The sequence below is a fragment of the Xiphophorus hellerii genome, chromosome 15 (genome assembly GCF_003331165.1).
Source record: "Xiphophorus hellerii strain 12219 chromosome 15, Xiphophorus_hellerii-4.1, whole genome shotgun sequence".
Lineage (NCBI taxonomy): Eukaryota > Metazoa > Chordata > Actinopteri > Cyprinodontiformes > Poeciliidae > Xiphophorus > Xiphophorus hellerii.
Genome location: NC_045686.1, coordinates 18,080,187 through 18,094,365, shown reverse-complemented (window position 1 = coordinate 18,094,365; position 14,179 = coordinate 18,080,187). Strand labels below are relative to the sequence as shown.

Here is a 14,179-nt window from a genome sequence, read left to right as displayed (position 1 = left end):
TATAAATATATAAAACACAAAAATAATTCTATTTGAAGCTGTTTATATTCTTAAACTATTATTTACTAAAAATATTATCCATGTAAGACTTTTTTTTCTACCAAATATGATGGTAGAAAATGTTTTACACTAAAAATAAATCCCATTGATCCAGTTTTATTTCTTTTTACATTTTTATCTCAACAGATTAGTGTAGCAACACTTTTCAGGCATATCACCGTGCTCTTCATTAGTTGTAGCTATAACAGCATCAGGTGTAATTTATTGTCTTTAGAAAACGTTTATCTTCCATGTTTGATGTACAATGTAAAATATGACAATGTTTGAGTTCACCATAATATCCTCAGTTGAATAGATACAAATCTGAGGCAAGCGAGTAAATGCGTGTTTCAAAAGCATCTTCCACATCTCCCAGTTTGGTAGCACAGCTCAAAGTTTTCATGAACACTGAAAAATAAATCGACAAAATGATGTCTTAACAGCAAAAGTAAGTTAGCAAAAAGGTGCCTATCTTAAGTAACACACATACTGTGTGTGGACCGGAGTTTATGTTTCACAAAATGGAATTCATTGCTTCATGTTTAGAGTCTGGTAAAACAGATATGATAACATATGTGGCAAGATAAGAAACTGTGTGACACGAGTATACTATTTTCAACACTAAAGTCATATATATCTTTAGAACATGCTTTCATGCTGACGAGGTAATTCAGTCACAGAATTCATGTGTGGTGGAGCGCATGTGCATCTAAAAGTTGCCTGAGTTGTGCTCTGAGACTGCAGCTGAAGATCCCAGCAGTACAGCATTTTGATAAGTTGTGTTTTTGTTGACTAGGACTTTATGTACCAGCTTTTTAAGATAAGTCTTGGTGTATTGTCTTTAAGTGTTGCACTTATTTGATATAGTGTGCATTTCCAATCTTTTGCTACTGTTCTTCCATCTGACAAGGCAGCTATGTTTGTAGCTCTCTTTTCATTGCCAACTTTAAATGCAAACACTATTTTGATGTTGTAACTGTGGTGATGCATGAGATTTACAGTGTCTGAGATTGACATTTATTTAACAGGCATGCCGGGGGATGTCATGCTGCTCCCTCTGATTGATCTATTCACTTCCTCTTATAAAGATGGAGGCTGCTCGTGTAACCACAATAACTCTTTCAAGCTTGGTGTGTAGGAGACGCCCTACGGCAAGGTTCCAGGATCTGTCGGGTTTACCCTTTACTCCAAACCTAACTGTAACCACGAGAGGCAAAAACGCGACGCTGATCTAAGGTCAGTGTCTAGAGGCAAATCCAACCTTAAACTCGTTCGTCCACATGTGGGCCATATGGAAGTCTTTCCATGTCATCTGTGGAAAAGTGTGAGTCCTCAAAGTCCAAAGTACACATCTTGAACTCCATTTCTGTTTGATTATAGAGTTAAAGTAATTAAATAAATTGCAGTTATTTTTTAAATTAATTACTATTAACTTTTATACTTTTATTCTAATAAACCTATATTATTTTACTGAGTACAGAGTACTAAAAACCATGTCAAGACGATGGGATATGCTTGGCTAAGAGCACAATGAGAGAAGATAATATTCTGATTCTCTTGATCATTGACAGATACAAAAGGGATCTGGCATAAGAACTGCTAGTATCATAAATTATTTGCTAATTTACTTACTTCTGCCAAATTATTATATAAACTTAAATAAGCTAAGAGAATAATTACTATCTTGCTCTCAAATTCAGAAATAAGAGTACCAGAGCATAGTTTGCACTCAGGTTTATTACTAACAATCATACAGTGGTAATGTATTTGCTAACTAGCCTGAGCAGTTAGCAAATAAAATTAAGAATTAGGAATACAATTCAAATTAGGAAGTTGTTTAATTTATTAAATACAAATTCTTAATATTTTGCAAAGATCTTATAGATGCGTTTTAGTTCTCATATGCTGGTAGAAGCATGGATTTGGAAAAAAATGAAGGACAACAATTGTATAAACGCAAAGGCACTATCAACCATACAGTCATTCTGGAAAAGTAATTTCCATCTTTGCTCTGCTCCAGAAACTGTGGACGCCTGCTTGTTTGATGTGTTCAGAGCTGCTACACAGATGCCACAGCCTTAGTTATGCCGGACGTCATCTTACTGGCTGTTCTCGGAATACAGAAACACCATGTACACCACCTCTAAAATTAGTGTTCTGCAAATAAAGAAGAAAAGATCCCAAGTTGGCAAAAATACTCTAAAGTGGCCCTTTATATTTCTCCTAATTTTCATCCTCCACTTTGGCACAGGGCCCATTGAAATCTCAGGAGCCCTCTGTTTCATCAAAGATGCACAGCACAGCCACATATTTTCCAATTCTGGGCCAGCCAGAAATCTGGAAATCTGATTTTATAACCCTTAAGATTCAGGTTGTTTGTAACTGCAGACAGTTTTGGTGAAGTTTGCTGTGCAACAAACAAAATGAATGAGTCTTACCATGCTAGTGGGCCCCAGCTCCTAGTGTTATGTACATCAGTTGTGTGGTTACTCTGTTGTGTGTAAACAAAGACAGTGAAGGACACCTATAACTGATTTGCCAGATGTTCGCGGAGAGGGAAGGAAAAAAAAATCTGTTTTCTAAAAGTGCCTTTGTCCACGTCTGTGCAGCAGGTGAAAAGAAGCTTGCTAAATACACAGACTAACAGCTGTGTTTTTTAGCTCAATCTTGAATCATCATCTCTGGTGAAATGGTGCTAAAATAAAGATTGTTTCTAAGTAGGATAAAACGAATGGATTGTAAAAAAACAAACACATCCTCAGTTCCATCCAGTGGCTGACCACACTCAAAGCCACTAGACCATGATGACGTGATGAGCCTGGAAGTCAGTCAGAATGGGCGGAGATAATTGGTCCTTATTACTTTGACCCCTGATCCCTTCTTCTTAGTGAAAAGTTTAGAAGTGGTCCCCTAGGAGCTTTCTGATACTAACAGGGCTCCAAAACGAGAAACCCCAGTAGGTGGTGAAACAGTGGTCAAGTTTTAGTACAACTGAAACTCAGTTCAGCTGGGATGGGGTGCAGAAGTAGGGTTTTGGGAGTGCTGCCCATGTGTCGCCCACTCTGGGAGCAGTATTTCCACCCAACCCAATGAAAGCTTTATGGACTTGAACTATAAAGCCACTAAATCTAACACTTTTTTTAACTCCAAAAAATCCCCACATCCCACTCTTGCCATTACTGCTGGAATTTGTGGCAGGAACTGTTGTGGAGTTTAGATTTTCTGTGTTGATTTTTTAGTAAATGTGCCAACAAAGTGACTTCCTCCTAAAGTCTATTAAAATAGGGCAGCTACTGGGGGATGTATGTGTAGCTCATGTGCAGTGTTGTGGTATGGTGGGATCTACAAAGAAAAAATTGACACCAGATGGGATCAAGAGGGGGTGGAGAAGGAGGACAGAACAAAAACAAGTGCAAAAAAAATTGAAGTTGAAGAGTCTGAGTTTGAATGTTAAGATAATAAATTAAACAGTTACATGCTTTGACAAAGTGCCTTAGAAAATTATTCACACCTATTGAACTCTTTCACATTTTGTCTCACTACAACCAAAAATAAGAATGAATTTTAGTAGGACTACATGGAGTAAATAACAAAGAAGCTCATAAGTGGAATCAGAAGGATGCATGATTTTCACCACTTTTAACAAATAAAAATCTGATAGCATTCATTTGTCTTTAGCCTCCTTTAATCAGATACCCCTAAAAACCAGTGCAGCCCATTTCCTCCAGAAATGACCTGATTATTTAATCCATTCCATTTGTGCGTAATTTGATGTTTGTATTAATACAGCTGCTCTATGATCGTCACTGAAGTTAATTAAGGAACATTAGTGAAGTCAATATCATAATCTCATGAAGGCGTCACGTTTAAAGGAGGGTTAGCTTGTCAAACAATATTCTAAAGCTTTAAACATATCTGGAAGTAATGTTCAGTGCATCATCCAAAAAATTTTGAAAATTGTACATCAACAAACCTAACAACACTTGGCTATTTACCTAAAATGATGAGCTGTGCAAGGAGAGGATTAATCAGAAAAGCAGTCTATATGCCCATGTTAACTGTGGATGAGATACTGAGATCCACATCCCTGGGATAATCTGCTGATTAACTAATGTTTGCCCTTGTAGTTAATGGATGATAACAGAAGTGTGCCAAGAAGAAATATGTAGATGCTCCACCAAATGTAGATGATACAACATATATACTTAAGAAAGGTCTTTAGATCAAAATGTTACTTTTTGAAGCAGAAAACTGACACTGTACATAACCCTGAACACAAAATCCCCACAGTAAAATATAGTGGTAGCGTCCTGCTATTAGCATGCTTTTCTTTAGCAGAGACAGGGAAACTGCTTACAACTGATGGGTGACCGTCTCTCCATCTTCTAATGACCCTAAACATTCAGTCAGATACAGTGGAAATGTTTTGACGAAAGCACATTCATGTGATAGAATGGCCCACTCAAAGTTCAGATCTAAATCCAAGTGAGAGTCTATGTTAACAAGCTTGCTCCATCTAATCTGACTGAACTTGAGGTATTTAGTACTGAAGTTTGGGTAAATACTACAATCTATACATATTTAATATTTGTTCGGCCATACCCCAAAGGTTTGCAGCTTTAATTGCCGTAACTGTGGTTCTACAAAGTAATGGCTCAAAGTTTTTAAATATAAACACACAGCACACTTTTCAGATCTTTATTTGTAAAACATTTGAAAGCCATTTATCGTTCTCCTTCTACTTCACAGTAATGCACTACTTTGTGTTAGTCTGTCACATCAAATAAATTACATTAAGGCTTATGATTTTTAAGTGACAGAATGTGGAGTAGTTCAATCGGCATGATTACTCAGAGGAAACATGAACTCATATAGACTGCAACTTTTTTTTGTTTGAGTTTCTGCATCTTTTATATGAAGCACCACGGCTTCTTAATGTTTTCATGTATGTTTACCACATAAGTAACAAGCATATCTTTGTTTAATGCACATTTGTTTTTGAAGAGAAAAAGCCCACCAGGAAATCCTTGAATAGATGATTGAAAAAACAACCACGTTGGTTTTCCATGCAAGCATATGCATGTGTCTGAGATTGAAAACCAACATTCCATGGTCCCAACGTGCACTCACATTAAAACATTCTATTTAAAGTATTTTGAGCTGCACTGTGATCCCTCAAAACCCTTTCTAATGCAAACACAGCAGCCAGCGCACTCATTCTTACTCCGCAAAACTCTTTTGGGTTTCTCTTTTGTCTCTTATTATCTGATGTGATGTTATGGCAGCACAAGATATCTCCTCTATGTTATTTGGAGCAGTTCTGAGCCGTTCTCTTTCATTCAGATTGTATATTTGTTCTTTCATGTAGCTCAAATGCCCGTTATAAGTTTTCAGCATTTATATTGTAAGATACTTCATATAAAACATGAGTCTCTTGCTGTTACTACGCCTTATGTGCTTCAGTTGTGTTGTTTTGGAAGCAATACATTTCCTTGAAAGCTTAAACTAATTAAAACCTCATGATTTAAACATGTCAAAGGAAGAGAGACAGACATTGTGGTGGCAATTTGTCTGAGCGTGTGCCGCATATAGACAGGTGCAGGTATATGTTTATCCAAATTAATTAAAATGCTGGTGACATTTGTTCTTGTTGCTGTCCCTGTCTCAACACAGTGTGCAGTCTTTCAATGTTAAATTGTACTGTAAATAAACCCTGTCAGAGCTTCCACAGAAGCGCTGCAGTTACACTTTTTTTCCTCTGATAATATTGGTTTGGAGAAGAATAAACACTAGAGCTAGCTCTTGGAAGATTGTTCCCAGGAATCTTTGCAGTGACATGTAATGTATAAAAACATGCTTGACTGTTTTTATAATCCTCCCATGGGAGTCTATTACATTTGTGGGCATGTAAATTGTCGTGTGATCCTGCACTATACTGCAGCTGGTTACGCTAGTGATCTTTGCTTTTAGTTTCTAATTACATTTACCTAAATATTTCATTGCTTTCGTTGCAATTAGTGTAGTGTTAGGATTTAAAACCCATCTTTATGTCTTCACCTTATAGTCCCTTGCTCAGACACAGCTGGTGCTGATCTTACAAAACTGGACTAATTGCATGTTTTTTTTATGATAAATACACATTATTTATTTACAAATAAAGTGGTTATAATAGAAATAAATACAAAATAAACATCTGAGCATTATACTTCATGTGGTATTGCACCCATTTCAAAATGTACAACAGAAATGCTTTTTCAGAACCAGTAAAGGAATATTCCTTTGATTAAAACATTTATTTTTCCCAACTTTATGTAGACATAAATATATTCGTATATACTTTCACTTCTTCCTCAATATCTCTATTATTTTGTTTCTTTCATATAAATAAATGTCTTCATTGGGAAACTGGGTGTCCATAGTAGAGCTTAAACACTTAGTCTTTCTCTCTCTCTCTTTCTCTCTTGCTCACTCACGCTTTGTGTCCACACAACCTGTTTCTCATCTGCAGCCACAGCCCTCCACCACCATATCCTGGTAGTTTTTCAGAATCACCTTCTCATATTCGTCCAAGTAGAGCAACGAAATGGGGCTGAGTTCGGTGGGCACACAACAGGCTCTGGGGATGTTTGAGTTTACTGAGTTGACAAGTGTCTGCACAATGGCATGATTAGTTGCATTAAGGTGGTCTGGTAATGGAAAGGGGCATTCCCCATGGCAGTAGTAGGCATGGTAGCCTGGGGGTGCCACTATCCACTCGTTCCATTGCACGTCGCTGAAATCTACGTACAAGGTATGCCTTTTGCAGCTTGCCTTTTGCTGATGCTTCCTGCGTTGTTTCCGGACTGCTGCCTGCCTTTTCCCCCGTGTATGGAGTACTGAGTCCCCACGGCCGTCGTGACCATATGTTACCAGCAGGGGCCGAGCCTGAGGCCATGAATCCTGGTCCTGGTGCAGGGACCGGCTCACCCTGACGTGCCTGTTTCTTCTCTGGGAATGCTCTGCAGCCTTCTCTGTCTGCTCTGGATGAAGCACCTCCACCATGAAGCCATGATTCGGGCCATTCCCTGAAGTCCATTCAGATACAGCAGGACTCACGTCAAAACTCTCCCAGCGGCTCAAAGAGTCCTGAACCAGCCTGGTGTCTAGCAGACGGACCAGAGGTTCTGTGCCTATTGGTACTCTGAAGATCTCGTAGATGTTGATACGATGGAGGCCTCCAGCAAGAGCACCACTAGTAGAGCTGCTGTTCTTAGGAGGTGCCGCTCCGATGACCTGATCCCTGTAAATGCGGAGCTCTGCAGAGGTTATGAGCTCCTCTTTAGGGATAGACGTGAGGTTGAAGTAGAATTGCTGGGTTGTTTTGCTTTTCAGGCTGGCCAGTGCCTCCATTGATTCTACAGGAAACAACATAGTCAGACATGGTGTAAGATTGTGAAAACAAACGTTTAATTAACAAGTAAATACTTATTATTAAAGAAGGATTGACATAAAAATAATTATTTTCCTCACATCCCACATATACACTGATGAAGATCTCATTGTTAGATCAGTAGATTCAAGCTATACCAAGCGATTAAACAGTGTGGGTGTGGGCCACTGTTAAGCAATTAGAATCAGTCTATCAGGTATGACTCAAACAAATGGCAATTAAGATGTAAAACAATCATTAAAGTCAAGCTTTTGAAATCGTCAAGCTAAATGTCAAAGAATGAAAGCAGTGTGCTAACATTTTCTGATAAGATCAGACAGATCAGTTAGCCAGCCGTCATACGGCTCATTTGCATACACAATTGGTCACTGTATAAAACTTCCTTCTGCGTAAGCAATGAACTATGATCAAAGATGATTACTGACGGTCATGAATTGGTCTATGTAAAAATGATTCTTAAAAATGCAAAAGAAGCTGAAGATGCCAGTATCCTTATGACTTTTTACATGATTGTTGCTCTGGGGAGGAATTTACAAACAAATTGTCCATAAACTTGCAAATTCTTTGTTCTATCGTTTATATATCTACTCTTAACAGTTCTGAGGCATATGAAAGTAACACTTAAGTTAACTGGCATTCCCCTCAATGGGATACGGTAAATGACAGAAGTGTTAGTAAAAGCTGCAATTTTCTTTCAGGCAGCCCTGCTTTGAACTCTTACTTTATAAAGATCATAGAAAATGTATAGGCCATCATTTTAATCTGTTTGGTGTGGCAAAGTAAACACAAACCTTAAAACTATTAGCTTTTCAAAGGAGGCATTTAGGAAATTCCACCATCTCATCCTAAACCTCCCTCCAAAGGCACAAAGAGCTCAATTAGACTCATCACTTCTCATTTGATGTGGGAAAACCCCCTGTGTCTCGTTCCCTCTCTTCGGGTTTTCGATCCGGCTCTTCCTTTCCTTCAGCAGCACCCAAATCCCATTTTCTCTCTGTTCTCTTAGCCCCCAAATCCTCTTTTCTTGCCGTCTATTCCTTTGTCACTGTTTTCTCTGTTTGGTTCTGCTACAGTATTTTCAATCTCTCTGAGACTGCTTTGTGAACATGCTTAGGCTTGTCAAAAGCGTGTGAACCGCAGATATGAGTGCATCGACATTCCTAATTTCTTTTTGTGCTGTGTGCCAAAATAGGAGATAAAAGCTAATGTCAGGTCATTCATTTAAGATCTGTTGCTGGCAATCGCTTCCCTTGTAATAGTGAACATTTTCTGTTTGGCATGGAAATCGGTTACTTTTGAAAACTGATAGCAGCGCGTCTCATTATCCAAGAGAAATGAATATCAAATAGCAGATGAGATAAATGGCTCATGTTTGCTTTAGGAGTTGCATTAACATTTGTGCATGCATGCTTATTATATGGCACAACAAACACGACAATGTCATTGACGTGACACGAGAAGAGTAGGAACCATGTAGCCCTGAAAGTTGAGGCAAAAAAAATAAAATAAATCTAGGGGCTGCAATGGTGAAAATACAGTCTAAACTCATTTGTAATGGCCAGTGGTGTCAAGGTGTGTTGGCTGAGAGCAGATGTTTCCAGAAGTCAGCTGGGAGCAGTCACTCAGCCCTGCAGCTCAGGCCAGGATTGTTTGTAGTGTGTCAGTTTAGCCACTTGGTGTCATTGCACTAGGGCTTTGGAGAGCACCCAAGCAACCACTCAACCACCCCTCTGACTCACCCTGATGGAAACTTCTCCAGTCAAACACAGGACTCTGTATGAGGACTCTGTGTAGGGCCCCAATGGACTTAGTAATGTGTGTGCTGCACAAAGAACTACTTGGATCATAGGAAGTGGAATAGTGCCTACAAAGCTACTCCAGGCTTTAGTTGACATCAAGTCTGTACACAAAGCAATATGTAATAATATCTAAAAAAAAAGTTTCTGTTTTAATTTCATCAAGAGATAGTTAAATAAAAACGAATTTAATAGTGCTTTAAGAATGCAACAGAATTATTGCTTTATTCCATTTTTTTCCCATCTTAGCAGCCCTTTTATTATGCAGTTAAACTGAAAAATTCACTCCAGAAATCACCACGTGTCCCCTAGGCTGAGAGCAGTTATGGTGATACAGGAAGGTGCGTAATTGCGCACATCACGGAGAGAGAGGGAGACGGAGAGAGCCGATTTGGAAAGAAAAAGGAGGCAACCCCTTCCTTTCCACCGTTACAAACAAATAATTTCAGTCTTGTTAAAAATGACTCAGTCTGACACGATGACTTTGTCCCGGTTCGTGCTGCTTTAATGCGGGGTGTTTTTGAAGTTACAGGGTGATGTCTATCACCTGCGCAAAAAGTACACCGCCCTTTATCCCGTTCCTGTGGTGCGTGTCTGGAAAAACTGTTTTCACAGCCCACGCAAACACCATCAATTATTAAGAAACAAATTACCCCAGGGATACCGCTGCCCCTTGATGTTTGTGAAGCCTGTGACAGCTGCTAGAGGCGTGTTAGCTTTGCCGTTGCATCACTGCATATAAGAGAGCTGGTTAAATTGTGCGTGAGGTTCTTGTTTATAAATCGAGTCACTTTAACAGTTTTTTTCTTTCTTCTTAAGAGTTACAAATAACTTGAAAGCATGTCGTGCGTAAATAACTAAACCGTCATAAAACAGCGAAGACTCTGAAGCTCAGCTTGACGCACTGAGTCATGTTTAAATATGGGTTTGGGTTGTCTGAGAGGGCTGACAGGTGAAGGTATGTCAGTAATACGTACCTTCATGGTGAAAGCTTCTAATCGTGTTGGCCTTGCTGGCGGCCCTCTCTGCGTGCTTGCCCATGCTCTTGGGTCGTTTAGTGCTGTGGTCTCCGTTCGCAGAGTGCATGTGGTAAAGGTCCACCATGTATTGTGGCACCACGGCGTGCTTGCTGGGGGTGGGTCTGCGCCCCAACCCGAACATGTTGAGAAGCCGAAGCTCGAACTCGTTGAGGAAGCTCTCCGACCGCTCCGGGCTCTGCTTCCCAGATTCGCTGTACTTCCTCCGGCCGACCTCGGGGATGAGTCCCGCAGCACCTTCCAGCAACACCTGAGCGAGCAGCAGTACCATGAGAGAGCGGACCACGGCGACCATGATCAGTCAGTCCCTGTGGAAAGAGTTGGTTTCTGTCAGCACACTGGCACGGAAGTATTGACATGCTGGGGCTTCCCAAACACTTTGTGATCTCCATACAGTTTGAATAGGAGACACCTTTTCCCACTTTGATGTAGAACAGAGACAAACCCCACCGGCTGTACTGCGCCCCGGGAGTTTGGGCTTAACACGAACTCATTCATAAAAATATCAAGGCGAAAAATTAATGACAGACGTGGACAAACCAAATTCAAAGCATTTTAGATGGGGAGGGGGGTGGGGGGGAGGCTGCAGACATACGGTCTCCAGATAGGAGAGATAAGAAACCATGTTCGATGATGTGATTTGAATAGAAAAGAAAAAACGTGCAGAGCGAAAGATCACAAGGAGTATTAGGGAAAAGAGATTACAATACAGCAACAGCAGCATTACAGTCAGACGGCATTGTTTGCAGAGGCTTTTGACGGTCATGTAATCATAATGGATAGAGTTACTTCAAGGGGCTTGCAGGTGTTAGATCTGACGTTGAGTACCAAAAGCCAGATGTACCCTGGTAAAGCTCGTGAAAAACTTCAAAAACTAAATACTATCCGAGCGGCACAATTTTTACATTAACATTTTTTGTCATCTGCTCCTTTACTGTTTATTGTTCAATAAAAAACGCCCTCTAACTTTTCTAAGAAAAGGGAGCAAAGTACAAATTGTAAAGATACATTTTCTTTGAGGAATTATTAAAAAAAACTTCTGAAAATGTTATTTTAGTAGTTTGACAAATTCACCAGTTACTCCTTACCTGACGAGAAAGCGCTGTGTCCGGTCGTCGTTCCACCTTTGAGCTCCGATAAATTCCACATTAATTCGTGTTTAATCCACGCTGTTTATCCTTGGAGGACCAAAGACAGCCCATGCCGTTCACCGATTGCCACATATTCTCACCAGCTGTGAGTTGAGTTAGGTCTTGTTCAGTTATATACGTAGAGGAGGGGGGGAAATAGTCTATGTTAAGTCTATGTGGAAACTCATTGGCATAATCGATGAAAGTCTAAGGAATCTCGTCTGCACATCTTAGAGAGACGAAGAGCTCGCTGAAGTCAAAGAGAAGCGGCGCTGAAAGTTAGAGAGAGAAGCGCACTGAAGTGTCAGCCCTCTAGAAGTTGTTGCTGCGAGTGGGAGAGTGCCGCACCGCAGTGCTTCTATTGATTGGTGCCTTCTCTTCCTCCAGCGACTCTTTTTGTCCTATAATGATGTCACACATCAAGCACCCACCTACTTTTTTGAGACCCCCACTGAGCATCAGTGTTATAGTAATTTTCATGACTGAAAAGCCATTGTTGGAAAAAGAAAAAAACAGTAACTCCGCAGAAAACTGTTACTGAAAGTAATTTGAAATATTCAGTTTTACCCTCTAACATCTATAACCTTTTTTTTCCTTAAAAGCCATATGCAACATAATCTTAAAGATGTATAGTTTTCTAGTTTAATCATTTAGAAATATAATAAATTGTCCAAAAGTAATTTGATTTATTTGTAGGACTTTGGTGAACTGATAAAAGCACAATGAGAAGTTGCCAGGGGTATCTCCAAAGATTTCTGTAAATCTTGGCCAAATTGGGGCCACTAATGACCTTGAGGTGGCACAGCAAAACCCAAAAAAGCCGTAACAGTTTTATTGATCCATGTTACGCCAGAATTCAAAACTGTGCCAAAAAACAAACAAACAAAAAAAACTCAATCGACTTTAGGATTTTTTTTGGAATAACCTAATAATTAACAAGGTCTTGTGAGTCTATGTCTGGCACCAATATACCAAAAAGCAGAACTTTTGACATGTTACCATCTTTTCTGTCTCCACAAGGAGTATCCATGATTTTAAAATACTCGTTCACTTTCACTCATTTCTTACCCAAATATGTTTATTATTTCAGGGCAGAGTCCAGAGTGAAGGAAAAGCTTTCAAAAATATGGGAATTTTATAGGAAAAATTACAGCATATCAACATAATAACTGCACTCATCAAAGCTTTTCTTTTGCTCTTTTAAATTAACACGTTTTCATCAATGCCAGTAGTATGTGTGATTTTAGATACAGTAGGTAACATCCTTTTCTCTTGACCACACTCCATTTGCATGTGCAAATATTTACATGCTGGCTCCTGGTTTAATTATTTCATTCATTTTTCTCTAGCTGACAGCAGACATGTGTCCAAACCTGAATCGTCTAATTTTATACCTAACTTACCCAGATAGAAAGGGTAATAAAGCAAATTAAACTATGTAATTGTGCTACTCATATGAATAATCATTTTAGATCTAAAAGTCAATAAAACACGTTAAGGAAAGTGTGTCAACTGTAATAAATTAATATTAGAGATGCTCAGAAAAGACTTGAATCACCCTTATTTACACTCGACCTGTCTGATTACTAATGATAGTTAGGCTAATTACAAAAAAACCAAACAAAAATTACATGCTAAATGTAAACAAAAGTTGCAAAAAATAGCCCAGCACATCAAATCCATTTTGTTTTTGAATATTTATTCAATTCTGTTTAATTGCTGAGCTGTGTTTCACTGACTGTTCTCGCTCCCACACACAGTGTGACGTCTCCTTTGGTAGTATTTAACATTCATTCATGATCGAGTGGCTGCTGAAATCTCCTTTATAGTTACAATGAATGAACCAATGTTTTAACAGTGTTACCACAACAGTAAATTATAGTGTTTCCCCCCCCCTAAAAATCAAAGTAGACACTGCTGATATTTATTTTTGAATAGATCTTGTATATTAACTCTATCTTGTGACATGGTAGACAAGAGAGGTTATAAGTGAGTTACAATCAGTTCTTTAAGTAGGTCAATGAGCTGTGAAGTTTTTTTTGTTTAGATACCTTTCTTTCATTAGCTATATCATTTTACCATATATGTAGATTTTTAGTGATTCAGAGAGAGGATCACATCTTCATGCTGTTTTTTGAAGCATAACTGCTTTATTTCATATCCTATTGTTAGCACAATTGATTTTACATTTATTGAGAAAGTATAGAAAATTACTATTTATAGATCCTAAAGAGAAATCAGCAGTATTGCTGTATTAATGGTTGTTTCATAACTATGAAACTTAAAAAGCTATAAGTGAGGAAGCCTCAAGAATAATAGGAAATATTTTTGTCAAATATTTTAAGCACAATGCCTTGGAATACACAATATTTATTGCTTATGGTGATTCTGGTCAAGATGAAACAGTAGGTTTTGCAGTACATGCTATTAAAGACCTTCCTACATTATTTAAAGTAAGCAGCATTACTGTTTATCTCCATAAGAAAAGGCTTCATTGATTTCCTCCTGTGACATCCATTAAGTGATGCTGATGGGAAATGCGGCTATGTTTTCTTCAAAAGATGGCCACATATTTAATCCCACATAAATCACAAGATATCGTTGTCTTGTGTCAGTACAATAAGATTATATGAGGGATAATCCCAGATCATCCACTTGGCAATTAAAATGCAGAGAGGTTCTTGGGTGCGTGCCATTACAAGCTGTTCATTGTGCTTTTTTTCTCAGTACTATTATAGAGTGATTCAA

At 38.8% G+C, this 14,179-nt stretch overlaps 1 protein-coding gene across 1 annotated transcript; it reads right to left on the bottom strand.

Moving 5' to 3' along the window:
• Positions 1-1,758: 1,758 nt before the first annotated feature.
• On the bottom strand, positions 1,759-11,805 carry bmp2b (bone morphogenetic protein 2b). The gene is made up of 3 exons (XM_032584389.1): positions 11,390-11,805; positions 10,242-10,609; positions 1,759-7,433 (listed from the first exon to the last, which is right to left on the bottom strand). Exons 2-3 carry the CDS (start codon positions 10,594-10,596, stop codon positions 6,538-6,540), a joined length of 1,251 nt encoding a protein of 416 aa, XP_032440280.1. The 5' UTR covers positions 10,597-10,609; positions 11,390-11,805; the 3' UTR covers positions 1,759-6,537.
• Positions 11,806-14,179: the final 2,374 nt, after the last annotated feature.